Source organism: Periplaneta americana, chromosome 13 (genome assembly GCF_040183065.1).
Source record: "Periplaneta americana isolate PAMFEO1 chromosome 13, P.americana_PAMFEO1_priV1, whole genome shotgun sequence".
Lineage (NCBI taxonomy): Eukaryota > Metazoa > Arthropoda > Insecta > Blattodea > Blattidae > Periplaneta > Periplaneta americana.
Window position 1 is genome coordinate 14000377 of NC_091129.1, and position 22357 is coordinate 14022733.

The 22357-nt window shown below is 41.1% G+C and overlaps 1 protein-coding gene across 10 annotated transcripts in view; it reads right to left on the minus strand.

Moving 5' to 3' along the window:
* sei (seizure) overlaps positions 1 to 22357 on the minus strand; it is a 367275-nt gene that overhangs the window by 5181 nt on the left and 339737 nt on the right. For 7 of the 10 annotated variants that reach the window (XM_069842943.1, XM_069842945.1, XM_069842950.1 and 4 more), the window contains 3 exons: positions 19456 to 19571; positions 15009 to 15246; positions 828 to 1046 (listed from right to left, as the gene is read on the minus strand). In XM_069842943.1, coding sequence (XP_069699044.1) covers positions 828 to 1046; positions 15009 to 15246; positions 19456 to 19571 — 573 coding nt within the window. The remainder of the gene's footprint in view (positions 1 to 827; positions 1047 to 15008; positions 15247 to 19455; positions 19572 to 22357) is intronic. The other 3 variants (XM_069842952.1, XM_069842951.1, XM_069842944.1) reach the window with 1 other exon arrangement.

A 22357-nucleotide genomic window follows, 5' to 3' on the forward strand; every position in this document is an offset into this window, starting at 1 on the left:
CTGTAGCATAGAATTTTAATGCAGTCAATAACTGTATTATTGGAGGCACTGGCAAACGTCTATTATTCGTTTTTGTCAACCAGTCATCGAAAATATAAGCAATCTCAATAAGTTTCTTTATCAAATCGGAACCGTTTTTTTTAATTCTATATCATTATAAAATTCCACGGGATTGTCTTTAGGCCTATCTCTAATTTGTACATTGTCCACTAATTGTGCCATCTCTTCCGCACGTTCTAATAATTCGACAACTTCCAAGACGTCCGCCATTTTTATACAAAGTGCCACTTTCGGCTCAAAGTGTGGTCGGAACTACACTTTCATTCAAAGTGTTCCTTTGCACCAAAGTGTCGACTGTGCAACGGAAAAGTGATACTTTGCGTCTTCCAAAGGACACTTTAATCGAAAGTGTCGACTATGAATACCAGCCTAAGAAAAGGAATATCGGTACTCTTCCAGTAAGAGAGTTCTTAGGCCTTTGTTCCAAAAAGGTGTTGGGCCGCCAATGTCAAAGTTTAATTTTTTGCCTTATATACAGTTGTGGCTATGATCTGGAAGGAAGTCTGGAGAGAAGACTGCATGACGAAAAAGTAACCTTGGAAAAGAAGTGCAATACGAGTCCATACAGAATCTAGTCTGACTAAGGACATTTCAACAGTACTCCCTAAAATTTGTTTCCAACTACAGCACTGTGTACATACTGCATAAAAATGAAAGGATGCGTGTTTCTGTGCTTTCACTAATACAAATTAGCTAGAACAAAATTTGTTTATTTTTTACTTTTTCTTTCTCGGAAAACAATTCATAAAACGTAATCTCAGTCTTACCTGCCCCTGATCGAGTTCATCTAGCGACTCCAACCTTGCGATGGGTGCCTCTAGACGAGTGCCAGGGGCTTCTCTGAACTCCCACGAACTTGCGTCATCACTACCTGTGCCTCGGGGAGTTTGATGCATGGACCAAGCGTCCTCACTCTCTGTGTCACCCCGCGTTGAAGGCTGGAGAGGTGAGGACTGCCGCCAGCTCAGAGAGGGTGAGTGGTGCACCTGCAACACAGACACAAGCAGTCCAGGCTGGCTTTCCAGCTTTGATGAACTCTATCTATGCTCATATTTTCTGAGTGTTAGAGGAGATAATAATATAATATATAATATAGAGAAACTAGTTCGATTAATTAAAATGTGTCTCAGTGAAACTTACAGCAGAGTCCGTATAGGTCAATTTCTATCTGATGCTTTTCCAATTCACCGTGAGTAAAGCAAGGAGATGCACTATCACCTTTACTTTTTAACTTCGCTCTAGAATATGCCATTAGGAAAGTTCAGGATAATAGACAGGGTTTGGAATTGAACGGGTTACATCAGCTTCTTGTCTATGCGGATGACGTGAATATGTTAGGAGAAAATCCACAAACTATCAGGGAAAATACGGGAATTTTACTTGAAGCAAGTAAAGCGATAGGTTTGGAAGTAAATCCCGAAAAGACGAAGTATATGATTGTGTCTCGTGACCAGAATATTGTACGAAATGGAAACATAAAAATTGGAGATTTATCCTTCGAAGAGATTGAAAAATTTAAATATCTTGGAGCAACAGTAACAAATATAAATGACACTCGGGAGGAAATTAAACGTAGAATAAATATGGCAAATGCCTGTTATTATCCATGTATTACAGCAGAGTTCGTATAGGTCAGTTTCTAACTGATACTTTTCCAATTCACTGTCGGCTAAAGCAAGGAGATGCACTATCATCTTTACTTTTTAACTTCGCTCTAGAATATGCCATTAGGAAAGTTCAGGATAACAGAGAGGGTTTGGAATTGAACGAGTTACATCAGCTTCTTGTCTACGCGGATAACGTGAATATGTTAGGAGAAAATCCACAAACTATTTGGGAATTTTACTGGAAGCAAGTAAAGAAATAGGTTTGGAAGTAAGTCCCGAAAAGACAAAGTATATGATTATGTCTCGTGACCAGAATATTGTACGAAATGGAAACATAAAAATTGGAGATTTATCCTTCGAAGAGATTGAAAATTCAAATATCTTGGAGCAACACTAACAAATATAAATAACACTCGGGAGGAAATTAAACACATAATAAATATGGCAAATGCCTGTTATTATTCGGTTGAGTAGCTATTGTCATCTAGTCTGCTGTCAAAAAATCTGAAAGTTAGAATTTATAAAACAGTTATATCACCGGTTGTTCTGTATGGTTGTGAAACTTGGACTCTGAGTTTGAGAGAGGAACAGAGATTAAGGGTGTATGAGAATAAGGTTCTTAGGAAAATATTTAGGGCTAAGAGGGATGAAGTTACAGGAGAATGGAGAAAGTTACACAACACAGAACTGCACGCATTGTTTTCTTCACCTGACATAATTAGGAACATTAAATCCAGACGTTTGAGATGGGCAGGACATGTAGCACGTATGGGCGAATCTAGAAATGCGTATAGAGTTTTAGTTGGGAGGCCAGAGGAAAAAAGACCTTTGGGGAGGCCGAGATGTAGATGGGAGGATAATATAAAAATGGATTTGAGGAAGGTGGGATATGATGATAGAGGATGCGTCTGTCTTTTGGTTGTGTCCTTCATTGACAGCAAGGGAGTCGGTCATTTGTTTTTTAGATCACACTTTTGTTCGTAAGTCAGTCTTGATAATAGAATTGTCTTAAAAAATTCAAGTAATTTGGTGTCAGAAACTGTTATTTCACTCATTATTTATTATATCAGCCACAGTACACACTAAGACATCAACTGAACACAACTCCCGAAAAGGGATAACTCGGAAACTGAATTATTTTCAATGTCAAAGCTAGTTTCTTGCGATCCTTGCAACCAGGGAAGTTTAGTTAGAAAGGGATGGAAAATCTGCGGGGTGGGTTACAGAGAAGAATGCGTGGAAGAAACCACTCTGCTTGAAATGCAATGGAGGATATTGGAAGCTGGTGTGTGCAGGCTTCTTGTTTACTGCAGCATCACAAATCATCCTGAGCTGCCGCATCACAATTTTTAACGCATAAATATAAATTCTATTAAAATTAATATATAATTTTGTTCATAAACTGCAGGTTTATTATGAAATTATTATTAACTGAGATTTTGTCTTCCTCTCCGTATAAGAACTCGCTTCTAGAAAACAATGAAAACTTCTACCAACAAGAAACAATGCAAAAACACCAGTTCTAGTAATTCTTCAGCCACAACAAAGAAGTCGTGCAACATTAAGCAAAATGCAGAAAGAGCTTCAATTATGACAGTCCATCAGCGTCAACTTCATCACATCAGACTGTTTCAGAAGGAAACATTTTCTGTCCTGATTGTCACAAAACCTATGAAGAACCAATTTCTGAAGACTGGGTGCAGTGTAGTGGGTGCAAAGAGTGAAGGCATGAAGATTGTTCACGCTACGAAGGCGTTGGACTTTTTAAATGTTAAGTGCAATCTTAAAGGACAATGTGCGCAGTCTTAAAGGATAGTGCCTGTAAGATTGCGCATTCACAACTTTTCAAAGAAGAATTTTTGTAAAAAAAAACAAATATTTAATTTTTGTAATTTTTTTTTCATATTATTATGATCTTAAGAATCAAGAGCTTCGTTTCATGTAGTTTTTATACTGGTCTCAAAAATGAATATTTAAAGCAGCGGTGACCAAAGCGGGTATCGTGATTACATCACGTAATCATAGACATTCAAACGGGTACGAGGAGTTTCCTGTACATTGATGTGTGTTTCATTAACGTACTGAAGGCAAGTGGTGGCGGTATCATGTCGCTCTACAAACTCCGTCTCTACCAGCAGTAAGAGGTAGTTTCGTAAAGAATGAGAAGGAGAACTTTTTTTGTTTTTCTGTCGGAGAAAATGTAATATGTTTACTTTGCTCAATGGTTCAATTAGGAGTATATAGAAACATTGATTGCCACGCGGAATAATGTATTATTATTATTATTATTATTATTATTATTATTATTATTATTATTATTACTAACCACTAAGTACCTTGTAAGTGAAAAAGTTTCTGCTCTGTCAAAATTGAATATCACAGCTATTGATGCTATCAACTGGTCAGGTCGTAAAATTCGCAAACACTTAAGAAATGACGCATTCCAAGCTTGGACAAACCATACCTTGCGTGGTAAAGGGGTTATTGTTTATAGTGATCTCCCCAAGGCTAACTCATGGGTAAGCAATCGAAAGGGCCTATCTTCCTCAGAATGGACCAATGCTTTAAAAATGTGAAGCAATATTTCGGCGGTTCGCGCAATACCGGGCAGAACTCTAAGCACAACCCGCTGCCGTCATCCAGACTGTAGCGAGCTTGAAACACTTGGACGCGTGCTTGGACAATGCCCTAAAGGCGAGCTGCTGATCAATGATAGACATCATCGTGTACGACATGCTTTAGCGATATCGTTAAAAACTTTAAATTGGGAGATTCATGAGGAAGTACATTGTGTATCATCAGATGGTTCTTTTAGACGGGCAGACATTATTGCTATCAACAGACGCTTAAAACAGGCTCTTGTTCTTGACCCTACTATCCGTTTCGAAAGAAACCTAAATCAGGCCACCAAAGTTGATATTGAGAAGAAGTCCATATATGAGCCTTGTCTGCCGTATCTTTCTCAAAAGTACAACGTGCCTCTTAAACAATGGTCCGTCATTGGTTTGCTGTTTGGCAGTAGAGGTTCAATCACAAAATTCACATGGAATTATCTTAAGGAACTTCACATTCCTTTTGATTATGTAATGTCTATTCTTATAAATATTATCAAGGATTCTCTTCAAATATTACATCATCATCTCTATTTCAATTAATCAACTTATATTTGCCTTCAACAATTAACTTTCTTTTTTCTTTAATGTATCACATCACATTATATTGTACATGTTTATTGTATTCAGGACCCTTGTGGTCACTCAAAATTTCTTTGAGCTGATGTCTATAATTTAGAAATTTATTATTATTTCTATAATTCTTCTGTACGTGCATGAATATTGATATTTTTAGATCTTCTCCATAGAAGGATAAAATTATTAGGTTTTATCTCAATTTTAATCTTCTTAATCTTTCGATGAGGGTAACTATTTATTAGTTATTCGTTTAATAATAATATTGTAGAAAAACTGATTCAATTTTATGTGCCAACGAACTGTTAAACTCTAGGAAATGACATGTTTTAAATCATAGCCAGGAAGAGAAAGAATGAGATAAATAAATGTAAGGAAATCAGCTAGCTAATGGGGTTTGAAATATCTCATGCTGTAAACCCTTTTAATAGAACAGAATTTTTTAAAAGAGAAACGATTAAATTAGCTTAACTTGTCCATAAGCAGTTTTTAATTTTGATCAAGATGTTAGTACAGGAACCGCCACTGATTGTAGTTTTCATGCCAAGTACCTTTCCTCCGTCTCCTTACTTCATAGGCTGTCTGTCGCATGTAATCACTGCAGCTCGAGTTTTGGTCACCGCTGTCTTATACACATTAGACATGATCACAGGGATTTCGTCACATATCCTTTTGACTTATTTTTTATGCTCGACCATGCCGAAATGTAGTAATTAGACACCTGGTAGTAGTCCTTTAATGCATGTCATTAAAATACACCTATTCATTAAAGTTCAGGTTTTCGATTATTCTCGGATATGCAATCGAAAGACAACGAGGGAAACGTCACGGAGACTGGAAATCCAATACTGTCGCAGAAGGTTATGTTTTGTTACTATAATAATTAGCGTTAATTGTAAGTAATATTCAAATAAATTCAATTTGTTATCTCGTTTTTCAATTCTAAATTAATTTCCAGGTTATATCAAAATTAGTTCATGTTATTCTGTAGATTATAAGAAGGTCAATGACATTATTATTCCTCGGAAAAAATCAATACTTTCGCGTCTGTGCACATCTCACAATTCACGAGCTATGCACAAGGTCACTTCCGATCTTCAGTCAGATACAAATAAAATGAATACTTCTGAATAATTTCAAGTTAGAAATATGGTCGAACATAAAAAGTCGTATGAAACTTGCCTATAATGGTAATTAAGACGCTCGTATGAAAATTATGAAACTCGCTTGCGCTCGTTTCATAAACAACCATACTTACTTACTTACAAATGGCTTTTAAGGAACCCGAAGGTTCATTGCCGTCCTCACATACGCCCGCCATCAGTCCCTATCCTGTGCAAGATTAATCCAGTCTCTGTCATCATATCCCACCTCCCTCACATCCATTTTAATATTGTGATTTTTATTTGTAACAACAATGTAATTTATTCGTCACAACAATAATTCCTTTCTACAATTCACCTTAAACGCTCTCGTCAACAATTGGATCTTCACTCACACAGTATTCGTTATAGCACTCCACCGACGACAATGACAATTGACTTGGACTATTACGCACAACAATGAATTGTTAATCTTAACTAATATTTACAAAGCACTATTTACATATCAGAACTACCAGTTCTCAGTTCACAGTTCTTCTATCTCAGTCACTCGAGTTCACAGTATCTCGAACCACAGACCTTCAGAGACAGTTCACTGTACTCGAACTCGGGTCCCTCCAACTGCGGTCCACTGCACTCGAACTCAGGTCCCTCCAACTGCGGTCCACTGCCCTCGAACTCAGGCCTTCGGATGCTGACGCAGATGCGGACGCACACTCGAGTCGAACTCTGGCTTGCTTGCTCTGGCTTACTCACTGACGGAATAACTGAAAACTCTGAAACTCTAGTTCGCTGGCGCCTGCTCTTTTATAGCAAAATCATAGTTGCGAGAACCTTCTACAGTTGTGTAGAGAATTATTTCGATATCTCTACATCGGCGCATTTCTGGAAGGGCCGGGAAGGTCCGTTCCCCCTTCCCTCCGTAAGCAGCTGCGCGCGCGGACTCGTCGCGTGACGTAATACACCCTCTCTCTTCTCTCCACCGCGCGACGTCACTCAATGTTCCGTGGAGCCTGTGCGATCTGCTTTCTTGCGGGACGCTGGTCGTGAGTTCGATTCTCACGTCGCTGTCACATTGCCCCCTCCTTAGGGCTGCTCGTCCCGGGCAGTCCCTTGGTAGGCTGCTAATCGGTCCAGATGCACCACCATCATCTTCCCTCGAGGTTGTCGCTGGATCCGGTACACCACGTCGTTGATCCGGGTCACCACGCGGTATGGTCCATCCCAGGCACGCTGCAGCTTTGGTGATTTCCCTTTGGTCCTGGTAGGTCGATACAGCCACACCAGGTCGCCCTCCTGGAATCCTGCAGAGTTGGCCAATCTGTCGTAGCGCACCTTCATCCTGTCGCTGGCCATCTTGAGGTGCTCTCTGGCCAGTTGGTGAATTCCATTCAACTTCTCGGTGAGTTCTGCCACATAGTCAGTCGCTGGCTGGTCGGCGCTGGGTGGCGTGCCAAACAGCAGATCACAGGGCAGGCGCAGCTCTCTCCCGAAGACCATGTTTGCCGGTGTCATCCCTGTTGTATCGTGGACCGAAGCTCTGTAGGCCAAGAGGAACAGTGGGACTCTGGCATCCCAGTCTCGTTGATGGTTGGACACCACCTTCCGCAGATGCTCTTCCAAGGTTTTGATGTAGCGTTCCACCATACCATCGGACTGTGGGTGGAGGGGAGTGGTCCTGGTTTTATGCACCCCCAGACGCTCGAACAATTCTCCCATCAGGTTGGATTCGAAGTTGCGCCCCTGATCGCTATGCAATTCCCGGGGCACCCCGAATCGGCAGATGAAGTTGTCAAGCAGCGCGTCGGCCACCGTCGAAGCCTCTTGGTTGGGAATCGCGTACACCTCTGGCCATTTTGTGAAGTAATCCATGGCGACTAGCAGGTAGCGGTTCCCGCGATCCGTGACCGGGAACGGTCCAGCAACGTCAATGGCGATCCTCTCAAAAGGAGCTCCCACGTTGTACTGCTGCATGGCTCCCCTGCTGCGGGTCCTTGGTCCGCGACTGGCTGCACAGGTGTCGCATCTTCGGCACCATTGTTCCGTGTCGGTTCTCTGATGCAACCAATAGAACCTCTGCCTTAACTTGTCCAGTGTCCTGTTGGCTCCCAGGTGGCCTCCAGTCACTCCAGCATGAGTCTCCTCCAGCACTTCCTTCACCTTGCTCCTGGGCAGGACAAGTTGTTCTATGCGGGTCCTTCCATCGGCCGACTCCCAAATCCTCTTCAGGATACCGTCCTTGACAGTGAAGGATTCCCACTGGGCCCAGTAGCTCTTGTAAGTGGTGCTACGGTTGGCGATATCGGCCCATACTGGTCTCTGGCCGGACTCCACATCACGTAGTAGCTTCTCTCAGCCTTGGACAATGTTCGGCTGAAGTAGGCAATCACCCTCTCTTGCCCGTCCTGTTCCTGAGAGAGTACTCCGCCGATGCCTACGTTGCTAGCGTCCGTGTCGAGTGTGAACTTCCTTCCAGGGATGGGATATCCCAGTACAGGAGCAGTGCAGAGCGCCTCTTTCAGTGACTGGAAGGATGACTCCGCCTCGTCTGTCCACTGGAATTGTCGTTTCTCCTCGGTCAGCTGGGTTAGAGGCTTAGCGATGTTGGCGTACCCAGCTACGAACCTTCTATAATAAGTGCAGAGGCCGAGAAAGCGGCGCAGCTCCTGCTTGTCCCTCGGTCTAGGCCATCCTCTGACGGCTTGTAGCTTCTCCGGGTCCGTGGCCACTCCGTTGGTCCCTACTACGTGTCCCAAGTAGTTGACCTTCTTCTGGAATAGATGACATTTCTTCGGGTTCAACTTCAGTCTGGCTTGTCGCAGTCTCTCGAACACTTTCCTCAGGTTCAACAGCTGTTCGCCGAAAGTCTTGCCCACCACGATGACGTCATCAAGGTACAGCAAACAGGTGTCGTATGTCAGGCCTCTCATTACAGACTCCATTAGTCTCTGGAATGTAGCCGGGGCGTTGCAGAGGCCGAACGGCATAACGGTGAACTGCCATAGTCCCTGGCCTGTAGAGAATGCCGTTTTCTCCTTGTCCTCAGGATGTAGCGCCACCTGCCAGTATCCTTACTTGAGATCCAACGTCGAGAACCACTCTGCTCCGGCCAGGGTGTCCAAGGTGTCGTCAATTCGTGGGAGGGGAAAGCAGTCTTTCCTGGTGACATCATTCAGTCTTCTGTAGTCCACGCAGAAACGCAGGTCCCCATTCTTCTTCTTCACCAGCACTACAGGTGATGACCAAGGGCTGTCGGATTCCTCGATGACCCCTCTTGCTTTCATGCCCTCCAGTTGGCTGTCAATCTCCATCTGTTTAGCTAGAGGGACGCGTCGAGGAGGTTGTCTGATTGGGCGAGCATTTCCGGTGTCAATGCGGTGCTGAACTTTCTCCGTTCTCCCGTAGTCATTTTCAGACAGACTGAACACGTCCTGAAACTCTGTCAGTAGATCGTGGACTTGTCTTCTTTCTCTTTTGCTTAAATTCGCCGGCAATTCTCAAGCCAGCTCTTTCAGTGATGGGTCTAAATCTGGACGTGGTCGGTGACACTCCTCGTTTTCTGCCAGCGACGTCACAGACACCACCGGCTCGACGTTACCTAGTACAGTTCCACTAGGCACCTCCTTGTCCCGATTGGTGACATTCAGGACCCTCACCGGTACCACCTTCTGATTCGGGAGTAGGGATCTGGCCACATAAACCCCATCTATCGGAGTTGTTTGCGAATCGAGGAGCAGGTTTCTCTTAGGTTGTCCGTCCAGTCTTGCCGTCACCACCATCTCGCAGCCTGCTGGGATTGTCACTTGATTCTCCAAGGTGAGTCTGCTGGCCATGGGTTGGTCTTCGACGTCCCTCAGGAACACTTCATCCTGACCAAAACGGAGGATACGGCGCCGGACGTCCACCGTTGCATCGAAGATCCGCATGGCGTCGAGTCCCAGGATGACGTCTTCAGTGATGTTGGCGACGAACACCCACATCTCCAGTCTCCTCTTTCCCAAGGTCAAGTCCAGGAAAACCTCTCTTTGGATGGGCAGGTTCTCGCCTGAGGCAGTACGTAGCTCATACCGGCGCAGCGGCGTCCTCCCAGGTAGTCCACGCACGACTTCCGGTCTGGCGATAGTGAGCGACGCCCCGGTGTCTACCAGTACTCTGCATTGGCGACCTCTTATCCATCCGTCAGCAATCAGCCCATCGTCGCATCTTCTGTTAACCGTCTTCAAGATCAGCCGAGGGGATGGTGATGACGGCGCCGACGTGCCCCTCATCGCATCGGCCCCTTTTAGTTTTCCTGTTTGTGACCAGATCGGTCACAGTCCCTCCTCAGGTGCCCAGGCTCGCCGCAGGACCAGCAGGTAGGCAATCCTCGTCTTCGTCGCTCGGGTGATTTCGGTTGACGGTCCTCGACGTCGGCCGCCGCGACGCTCCTAATCCGGTGCGATGCCGAGACGTTCGCAGTCAACTTGGCTGCCTCCATCCTGAGGGCCGCCGCCAGAGCTGCGTTGATGGTGCGATGCTCTGCTAAGAGTAGCTGTTGTTTTATTTCCGGGTCTCGAACTCCGCTGCCGAAGGTGTAGGCCGCCTCTCCAGCGATGAAATCATTAGGTAGGCCCCTGAGCGCCTTATGGGCCAGTTGTTCCACCGCCATCGCGAATTCTTGCAGGGACTCGCCTGACTTTTGGACCCTCGTTTTTAGCTGGGTCCTAAATGCTGCAGCAAGTTGATGGTCACCATAACGTCCCTCCAGGGCCGCCATTATCTCAGTGGCTGTCCCATCTTCTGGAACGCTGTGAAGAATCTCCGACGCCTGTCCCTGAAGCGCGGCCAGCAGCTGAGTGGTTTTCTCTGCTGGCGTCCACCCATTGTGCTCTGCGATGGCCTCGAACTGGCGACGGAATATCGCCCAAGACGTCGTACCGTCGAACTTCGGCGTCTTGACGTTGTGATGTCTGGCTGAAGGCGATGATTCCGCAGGGCCACTATATGGAGTCCTCAACTCTGTGGCCGCTTCTTGCATGGCACGTCGAACCTCCTCGGCAACTATCTGTTTATGTTCTCTAGCCTGGCGATCCACCAACGCGAGAATGTTCTTGTTTTCCTCAGCATGTCGGTCCATCAACGTGAGTATGTGCTTGTTTTCTTCAGCATGTCGGTCCATCACCTCACTCGACTGCTCTTGACGACGCTCGAGATCGCGGATTTTTCCGTCGAAATGGTCTACATCCTGTCTCAACTCGGCTACTGTCGCGTTTATAGTTGTAAAATTCTGGTTTATTTTATCCAGATCGGCCTTAAGTTCGTCTCTCACAATGGCGACAATTCCATCTACGTGGGCCGAAACACCTTCGATTTGTGTAGTGACGTCATCTTTCACTTCACTTATGTCACTTTTCACCTCACTGATGTGCTTGTTCATTTCGTCTTTCATTTCTGCTTTCATTTCCGCGATGGCTTGCAGGATCTGCTGTAGGTTCTCCATTGTCGATAATATCCCACTTCTGACACCAATGTGATTTTTATTTGTAACAACAATGTAATTTATTCGTCACAACAATAATTCCTTTCTACAATTCACCTTAAACGCTCTCGTCAACAATTGGATCTTCACTCACACAGTATTCGTTATAGCACTCCACCGACGACAATGACAATTGACTTGGACTATTACGCACAACAATGAATTGTTAATCTTAACTAATATTTACAAAGCACTCTTTACAAATCAGAACTACCAGTTCTCAGTTCACAGTTCTTCTATCTCAGTCACTCGAGTTCACAGTATCTCGAACCACAGACCTTCAGAGACAGTTCACTGTACTCGAACTCGGGTCCCTCCAACTGCGGTCCACTGCACTCGAACTCAGGTCCCTCCAACTGCGGTCCACTGCACTCGAACTCAGGCCTTCGGATGCTGACGCAGATGCGGACGCACACTCGAGTCGAACTCTGGCTTGCTTGCTCTGGCTTACTCACTGACGGAATAACTGAAAACTCTGAAACTCTAGTTCGCTGGCGCCTGCTCTTTTATAGCAAAATCATAGTTGCGAGAACCTTCTACAGTTGTGTAGAGAATTATTTCGATATCTCTACATCGGCGCATTTCTGGAAGGGCCGGGAAGGTCCGTTCCCCCTTCCCTCCGTAAGCAGCTGCGCGCGCGGACTCGTCGCGTGACGTAATACACCCTCTCTCTTCTCTCCACCGCGCGACGTCACTCAATGTTCCGTGGAGCCTGTGCGATCTGCTTTCTTGCGGGACGCTGGTCGTGAGTTCGATTCTCACGTCGCTGTCACAATATTATCCTCCCATCTACGTCTCGGCCTCCCTAATGAGTAATGATTAAAATAGCTTAAATAACTTGTTTTTAATTTTGAATTTCTCAACAAAGTATCGAGAGAAGAATTTAGAAAATTCCTGATTATATTCAATAGGAAGGTTAAAAAAGAAGCAAGAAAAATCGTATATTATTCACTGGCTCTTGATGACAGCAGTGACATTACTGATACAGCAAAGCTTGAGATTTTTATCCGCGGGATTGATAAAGATGTTAGTACAGGAACCACCACTGGTTGTAGTTTTCACGCCAAGTACCTTTCCTCCGTCTCCTTACTTCATAGGCTGTCTGTCGCATGTAATCACTGCAGCTCGAGTTTTGGTCACCGCTGATTTAAAGGCACAAATTCACTAAGTGCGCAATCTTAGGATCATTTACCTTATTGTACGAGACAAAACTACAGTTTCTTTCTAAACACCCTCAAATGCCACACAACTGCTGGATTAAAACACAGCAGACATTTTGGACTCAGAATATATAATGCATTAATTAGAACTTACCCTGAACTAAGTAGACTTAACATACACAGATTTAGGAAACAAATTATATTAATTATTTAATTGTTTTTTTTTATTTCTTTTAAGCTTATTGAGTTAAAAATTAATCCATCTTGAATTTGCGTACACTACTTTTAACACTTAAATACAAATTGATTGATAAAATTGCAAACTTACTAGTGTTAATTATATAAGCACATGTGGCTTATAGCTGTTTCGGTGTATACTGTACACCATCATCAGAGCCTACTAGATCTTGACGTCATACAACCACACAGGCGTATACAAACTGACATGTAATAGTTGCGACAAGTTCTACATTGTACAGACAGGCAGATCATTCCAAACACGCTACAAAGAACACATTAAAGCAATAACCAGAGGACACAATACATCTACATATGCCGAACACATAACTAATCAATCAATCTTCTTAATGTATCCAGCTGTTTGCTGACAACATAAAGTCCACTATAGTCCACTGTAGTCTATTCAGTTGTTGTTTTTCACGAGAAATGAGGGGTATTTTGATCGGTGTTCATTATAGATGCCTGATGCTAGTAGCCAGAGGTGGGGTGTAGTCAATATATACTGCAGGGCTGTGTCTTCTGCAACTGGTACTGTTTAAAGGGATGCGCTACTGAAAAATGACCGTTTTTGAAGAAATGTCATGTTTTTTTTTATTTTACTCTTCATATGCTAAATTCCAATGCTCCATTACCACAACCTGTGTTTCAGCTATAATATGCACTATAAAAAACATAGAAAACTCTTGTTTTAGATTCCAAAAAACGGTTTCCAAAATAAACGTGTTATTTTCAAATTTTATTTTTAAAAGAGTTATTTCTTGACTTAGACCATTGAAATTTTCTTGATTAATTCATAATCATGATCATAATATGCTGTTAAAATTTCAATACATTATCTCTTAAAATGTAGAAATTAGAAAATTCAGTAGCGCATCCCCTTAAGCTAACAAGTAGCAAAGAGGTACCCACATAAGCTGCATTACCACCAACGCAGTCCCACTATATTTTTCACTGTTTATATTCATGGAGTCCCTCAGTGTAAAATTCTCCGGAGGTAAAAATAGTCCCTCAACACATAACTAATGCTAACCATACATACAGTAACATAAATACAGACATGGAAATCCTACACATACAACCCAAAAACCTAAAACTCAACACACTAGAACAATATGAAATATACAGACACACTGAAACACACCCTAATCAAATTCTCAACTCACAGATCAATTTCAGAACATACTCACTATTTGACACCACTTTTCAACACGCAAACACACCCCTACAACAGGCAGCGATATCAAGATTACGCCATGATCTATAGTCCCGTCGCTCTAATTTCCAGCAGCCAATCGCGTTGCAGGTCGGCTACATTTAAACATGTGCGTCTTGTGATTCGCTGAGGAAGACGTAATTCATTTCTGAAAACTCGATAAATACTTAATATAATCGCCCGCCATTTTGGCTCTTTCGTTGGCGTTCACAGAAAGCACACGAAGACGTTATTTGCCGCTCAATTATTTGCTGAATTACAGTGCGTTTGATTTATTATCATAGGAGCTACGACATGATAATGTTTAACGGTGTGGCAAACAGATTCCTCGTATGGTAGCTCAGCAACGAAAGAAGAAAAATGGCGAACGATACTACTACCTAGACTTTATAGAGCCTTCACTTCCTAAGACATAAGCAAAGAGGAGGAGTCACGCCGGGAATAACAGCGTCGCGACTATAGTAGGCTCTGATGATGGTGTACAGTATACACCGAAACAACTGTAAGCCACATGTGCTTATATAATTAACACTAGTAAGTTTGCCATTTTATCAATCAATTTTAAAAATTAATACTCTAATATTCATGTACTTTAGTATTTTCTACCCGAGCACGAGCTTCTGCTCTTTCAGGCTGCAGTGCCTAATGTAGCTCAAGTGTGATGTAGGTATTAAATAAATAAATTCGAAATATTTGAAATCTAAAATATAGAGTACTTAGATTTTATGCAAATCTAGTCTTTCAGGTAAAGCTTCCTGTAAAGCAGATTTGAACAATTTCAAGGGAAAAATTGTACTTAGATTTTCTTTAAAATTTCTGGAAGGGCTGAAGTCCTGTGGCCCTAAGGCGACCTATCACAGGCACTTCAGTGGCTGTAGTGTCGCATTCCTTCAGGACTCAGCTAGGGTCTCGACTGTACCTGAGTGAGGTCAGTTGGTTGGGACTGGCTGCGCTGCGGTATGCGCGGAGGCGGTGGTTGTTGATGGAGCCTCCTGGCGGGAAGTTCCGGTGTCACTGTGTGTGGGACGGATGACAATTGAGGCTGCTGATGTGGTGCTCTCTGGTGTGAGTCACTGCTACTACTCCTGTGCGAATGGGACACATCTGTCGAGGGGCAGGGCAGTTGCGAAGAGGGTTGGTCTTCCAACGTCGGAGGTCTGGAAGGTCAGAGTACAGGCACCTTATTAGTACTGCTGCTTGAACTTTATCTCTAGAAGTTCGGCGGAGATCGAAGTCTCGCGGTACCGTATGTCTTCTTCTAGAATTTCGGTTCCCCTTCATTCATTGCTCACATGTCATCATATCATCATTTCCTCCACTCTGAAAAGCCCGTGTAGTTGAAGGCGTTTATAGTAAATAAAAAAGATCTAATCGCTGTTACTACAGTCATCCTTACTGGGATGTGAACTCACACAGCCCAGCGAATAGGGATTATAAAGAATGGACACTTCGCGTCGGTACCTTTGATATAGCCGGACTGATTTCAATGACCTTCAAGACAGCTAAAGCGTGAGATTCTGCTTTCTCCCTAGAGTTGGCGCTGACATCACACCAGCTAGCAGTCGATACAGCGGAAATATAACACATATAATTAATACATCTAGGTACATTATGTACTTACTTACTTACTGGCTTTTAAGGAACCCGGAGGTTCATTGCCGCCCTCATAAGCCTGCCATCGGTCCCTATCCTGAGCAAGATTAATCCAGTCTCTACCATCATATCCCACCTCCCTCAAATCCATTTTAATATTATCTTCCCACCTACGTCTCGGCCTCCCCAAAGGTCTTTTTCCCTCCGGCCTCCCAACTAACACTCTATATGCATTTCTGGATTCGCCCATACGTGCTACATGTCCTGCCCATTGCAAACGTCTGGATTTTATGTTCCTAATTATGTCGGGTGAAGAATACAGCTCTGTGTTGTGTAACTTTCTCCATTCTCCTGTAACTTCATCCCTCTTAGCCCCAAATATTTTCCTAAGAACCTTATTCTCAAACACCCTTAATCTCTGTTCCTTTCTCAAAGTGAGAGTCCAAGTTTCACAACCATACAGAACAACCGGTAATATAACTGTTTTATAAATTCTAACTTTCAGATTTTTTGACAGAAGACTAGATGACAAAAGCTTCTCAACCGAATAATAACAGGCATTTCCCATATTTATTCTGCGTTTAATTTCCTCCCGAGTGTTATTTATATTTGTTACTGTTGCTCCAAGATATTTGAATTTTTCCACCTCTTCGAAAGATAAATCTCCAATTTTTATAGTTCCATTTCGTACAATATTCCCGTCACGAGACATAATCATATACTTAGTCTTTTCGGGATTTACTTCCAACCCTATCGCTTCACTTGCTTCAACTAGAATTTCCGTGTTTTCCCTAATCGTTTGTGGATTTTCCCCTAGCATATTCACGTCATCCGCATAGACAAGAAGCTGATGTAACCCGTTCAATTCCAAACCCTGTCTATTATCCTGAACTTTCCTAATGGCATATTCTAGAGCGAAGTTAAAAAGTAAAGGTGACAGTGCATCTCCCTGCTTTAGCCCGCAGTGAATTGGAAAAGCATCAGATAGAAACTGGCCTATAAGGACTCTGCTGTAAGTTTCACTAAGACACATTTTAATTAATCGAACTAGTTTCTTGGGAATACCAAATTCAATAAGAATATTATATAAAACTTCTCTCTTAACCGAGTCATACCCTTTTTGAAATCTCAAATAAAATAAATTGGATCCATAAAATAATAAATCCGTCATTAACTGTAATGTCTAGACTCTAGAGTTCCTTTATAATGAGAGTTGAGACGTTGACCCCAACAACAATTAAAATATGTAATGATTTGATAGCGCTGAAAATGGAAAAATAAAACTCTTATGAGAAGTAAAACCATATACCTATATTATATTATTATATACAAATATTAAACGAATTTCATACATAATTTTATAATGTATTATATTATTTTATAATATCTGAAATATAAAAAAATATTATTACAACTAGTTCGTCACTGAGAAATAAGGAAAAGCTGTTAACTTGAATTTATTTGAAGCAAACCGTTACTGGATTATGCAATAAGGTAGGCGATGTTTGAATCCTGTGTCTCGATTCTATACTCAATTATTATCTTAGCCTATGCTCGATTACACTAAGCTGTAGTGCTTGAAAGTAGAACTAAACGCTGGCGCACGGAGAAACAAAACACAGGAAAATTCGCTCAGTGTCCATTCTTTATAATCCCTATTCCCTGCTTAATGCCGATCAGTACTCATATAATAGAAGAATTAGTAGGCTGTAGTGTCATTTTCAGAGAGAAACATTTTTATCTTCATACATTATAGAACTTGCGGCCTCAGAAAGTTGCTCTAACCCAGGTGTGCCCAACATTAAGATAAAATAATTAACTGATTAACTTTTCAACTTCTTCAGTGTATTAACCTTTTAGGAAATTACCTGGCTGACTATTATAGTTTCGAAGTGTTGTTCTTCATTTTCCAAAGCCTAGTGAAGATCCCGCAATATCTTCTGGTTTCCTGTTGTGGTGGGATGTGTTCATGATTGTGTCAACCAAATTTCTTGGCTTAAAAATCGATAATGTGTTAAATTGGAAAAATCATATTAAAGAAATTACCCCCAAACTAAATTCAGCTTCTTTTGCTATTAGATGAGTTTTGGAATAATATTCTGGGGAAATTCCACAGATAGTAACAATATATTTCTATTACAAAAAAGAGTAATTAGAATAATAGTAGGTGCCAAATATAGGGAATCGTGTAGGATTATTTAAAAAAAAACTACAAATAATGCCCATGGCTTGTCAGTATATCTTTTCATTAATAATCTTCCTCGTATGTAATCGTGAAAACTTTGTAACTAATTCAACAGTTTATGGCATAAATACACGACAAAAAATGACTTTCATACTCTATCGGCAAGTCTATCGTGCTATCAAAAAGGAGTGCGTTATATGGCAGTAAAAGTTTTTAATAGCCTCCCTATCGATATAAAAAATGAAACTCAAAACATAAAATTATTTAGAGCCAAATTGAAGAAGTACCTAATTTCTCACGCCTTCTATTCTGTAGGTGAATTCATGACATTCAATAACATTTCATGAAAATGAATTTTGTGTTGTACTAGTAGACTATATTGTAAATCTCATCTATATATATTTCATCTAGACTGTGACTATGAATTAAGACTTTATAATAGTATTAAGTTTTTTGACTTGTTCCATATTCCAGCTGTAAGCAATATATGAATACCATGGAATGTTAATAAATACAATACAATACAATTCAATGTGTGTTTGGAAATTGAGTTGAGTGTTCATGATGTGCTGGGGTGTGTTTTTGTATGTTTGTACATTTTTTATTGTTATAAGAGTGTCAAGTTTATGGTTTTTTGGCTGGATGTGTATTATTTTAACGTCACTGTCTATGCTGCTGTAGTTGTATTGGAGGTTGTAACGTGTTTTGCGTAGGTTGAATTGTTGTGTAGTTTGGTTATGGCTGTGATGTGTTCTTTGTAACGTGTTTGAAATGATTTTCCGTCTGTCTGATGTAGAAGTCGTTGCAACTGTTGCATGATAGTTCGTATAATTATGTTAAGTTGTATTTATTTTTGTGTCTTGTCACACTAAAGGCTCATTCACAATGAAAATTAAACATAACGTAAACATTAACATAAGCACATAAACATATGCCACAAACTTAAGTAGCCAAGGCCCATTCACAATGAAAATTAAACATAACGTAAACATAACACGTGTGTGGAAACAAACATACCGACTCAACAAAACTACAGAATCTATTACATAAAAATGGAGAATTGCACAATGACTGACGATGTAGCTATTCAATTTATGTTTCTAATAACTACAATGGCATCAGTATATGGGTTTCAATACTTGAAATCAAAGAAACGGAGATGTAAAATAATCAACTTTTCATCATATGATTCCATGTTGCGCGCCTAGCTATCATCACGGCCAATAGATCAAAATATTGCCTGTAGGCAAGGCCCATGAAATGTTAAACAAAAAGTGAAAACACGCTTTCCGCTGGTGTACTGTTTCCAAATCGCATAAACATAAGCATGAAAGTTTGGAGTTTACAAACTTTCATGTTAACGTCTTATGATTAAGATTAAGTTTATGCTTATGTAATTCATTGTGAATGCTTTCATTAAATAACATGGACACAAGGTTTTATGCTTACGTTATGTTTATGTTTAATTTTCATTGTGAATGGGCCTTAATTCAATCTACGCAGAACATATCACTTAAAATTTAAATTCACTTGTCCTTTGGACATGTCTTTTCTATTTTTCGACGTATAAAACTTCTCACGTACTCACCTGAAATTTGACGGACTGTCTTGAGAAATACTGTAGCTTCTTTGTACATTGGAACCGCGTTCTCTTGACGACCTCCCTGACCTCTGACCATAGTCTGAGGAAGACTGCAAATGAATCTGGAGTCAAGGTTGATAATATAACAGCTACACAAGCGAATGAAATGCAGTTGAACTTGGTTATAGCGTCAAAGGGACTAAAGAAATTATGTTGTTCTAAGAAAAAATAAATGTAGTAAATAAAATTTAAAAAGAGATACATTTACAATATCACCGGTATATATTTTGTACACTATTGTAATTTAATTTCTAATTTTATATAGGCATACAACAGCCTACTAACAAGGAACCCCTTGAGTGCGAAGTTGCAAGTGCAGTCTCTATAGTACATTAGTACGGCCGTTCGTTCTCCTGCCCTGACGTTTCTCATGACCGAGGGAGACAGTGTTGCCGTTACGTATAGACTCCAACAGCAGTCAGGAACCGTCCGTAACCATCGTGAGCATGCGCAGTACAGAAAAGGCGTTCCAACACAATCCGAACCAGTCCTGAACCGGAAACATGTACTGCAATCGGGCGTTCCAACAAGCTTTTGACACGGGTTCGGAACGGTCAGAAATAGTCCGTGGATTGAGGCATGTACGGAAGAGTACGCAAGACGCGCATGCGCATAAGCTCACCAACGTCTCCTGGATACTGAAGAAAGACATGATCGACTGTTCACATCATTGAGGTTAAAGATGAAAAGTGACAGTGCAGACGAATAATAAAACTAGAGATTTAATTTAAATTTTCGCCAAAAAGAAAGGGAATGGAAACTATTTGGGTATTGAAATAGTTAATTACAATTTCAACATGCAGCTTTGATTAAGAGTATAATAAATAAGGTAAATACATTAATAATAAAAAAGAACTATTTTTAGATGAGAGTCCCCCAGTACACGACACTGAATTAACGGAATTCTTGCCTTCCATATTTTTTGTCATCTTTTTATAGAAAATGATCGAAATTCTATTTTCTGCAATTAGAATTAGCTGCAAAACGATAATAATAAGCATCCGGTTCTTAACAAAGATGATCACAGTTATAGCATCTCTGGATTTAGTACATAACGATCCGCGAAAGCGTTCCAACAGCGTCCAGTCCAGTTTCAATCCCATAGCAGATGCCCAACTAGCGCATGCGCATAAGATGGTACAGGAACCGTACATGAACTGATCCATGAACCGCTTGTTGGAACGAACCTGAAAACTCTCACGCGCACGCCGGCCGATTTTGTGGCGCGGAATAAAAACTAATTCGAACGCGTAGGCATGCCTATAAATCATTTTACATATAACTTAGATCACAGCCTTCGTTAATGTACACAGCTAGCGTAGATCACAAAAAATAACTAATGGGAATGCGTATGTAAATCATTTTACAGTTTTACACAAACGTAGATCGCATCATTCGTTAATGTACACAGCTAAATAATTATAACAATAAAAACTAATGCGAACACGTATATAAATTATACATAGGCCTACAGTATATTACCACAAACTATGGGGATATCATTGCCATTATAATGAAAGTGTATCAAATGAAAAAGACTGTTTTCTTTAGAATCTGTTAATACTCAAGTGGAAAGACGCCATACTTTTAACGGTTGTTTTTCCCACCTTCAAGGCGTCACAAACTCTATCTACAACTTTCGTAACAGGGAGAAGTAGAGATGGGTAAAAAATAACACAACAGTTATTTTGGAACTGTTCCGGTCTCGGAACTGTTGCAAAAATGAACAGTAGGTCGGAACCTCCTGTTCCGAAATAACAGTGTTCCGACTCCGAGCTGCTCACTTGCCAACTGTTGCGGGCTCGCAATACCGCGTGGCACAAGGTATGTTCCGACTCCCTCGGAACTGTTGCAAAAATGAACAGTAGGTCGGAACCTCCTGTTCCGAAATAACAGTGTTCCGACTCCGAGCTGCTCACTTGCCCAGCTGTTGCGGGCTCGCAGTACCGCGTTGCACAAGGTATGTTCCGACTCCGAGATAACAGTCGGAACGTCGGAGCTTGTTCCGATGAACCAACGACAGCTGCAGTTACACTGTACTTGAAATTCTCACGTGGTTGGAGGGGGGCGCATGCAAATTGAAATCCTTGCTGTGGCGCGAACTTTAATATCAACATTTGTAAGACTGGCCAATCATCTGTAATGTCATAGTAAGTATTCAATAATCTGTAATATTGATTCCCGCTTTATGGTTTATTTCACCATTAGTTGACTAATTCTGTTTTATAAACATTCTACAAAGTCATAAAGTACGCAGACTATTATTAATTCATTGATCAGCTGATTCTATACAAAGGTTAAAGTCGTAAATGGTAATGAGTGGTTTAGTTACAATGTCTGTATGTCGTTTGTTGAGGTTAAGTCTGACAAGCACAAGTTTTTGTGCTATCTTCTCTGTTATCAAAGAACGACACAAATGTTGTAGCATTATTTGTTGGAAACTACCCATATAAGTACTGATTTGGAGAGCGAGGTTTAATGCGAAGTTTAAATTACACTTTGGTAAAGATGCGATTCCAACATTTTACTAACCCACTGCGGGGTTTCCAGGTTTCAGTACTGCCAATATATATCTTTTTTATTTATGAAATTGTAATATTTATTATTATTATTATTATTATTATTATTATTATTATTATTATTATTATTATTATTATTATAACTGTGCATTAAGAAAAGTAAAAATAAAAATTAATGATTTGTTTTTTTATTATGTAATAGAGAGAACAGAAATTACATACCATATGTTTTAAATGTTATGTTATTTTTTTTTAGTTGGCTACCATGTCTTTATAACTTTATGTACGAAAACAAAGTGTTGTATTCTGTCCTTGTAGTCAACAGCTGT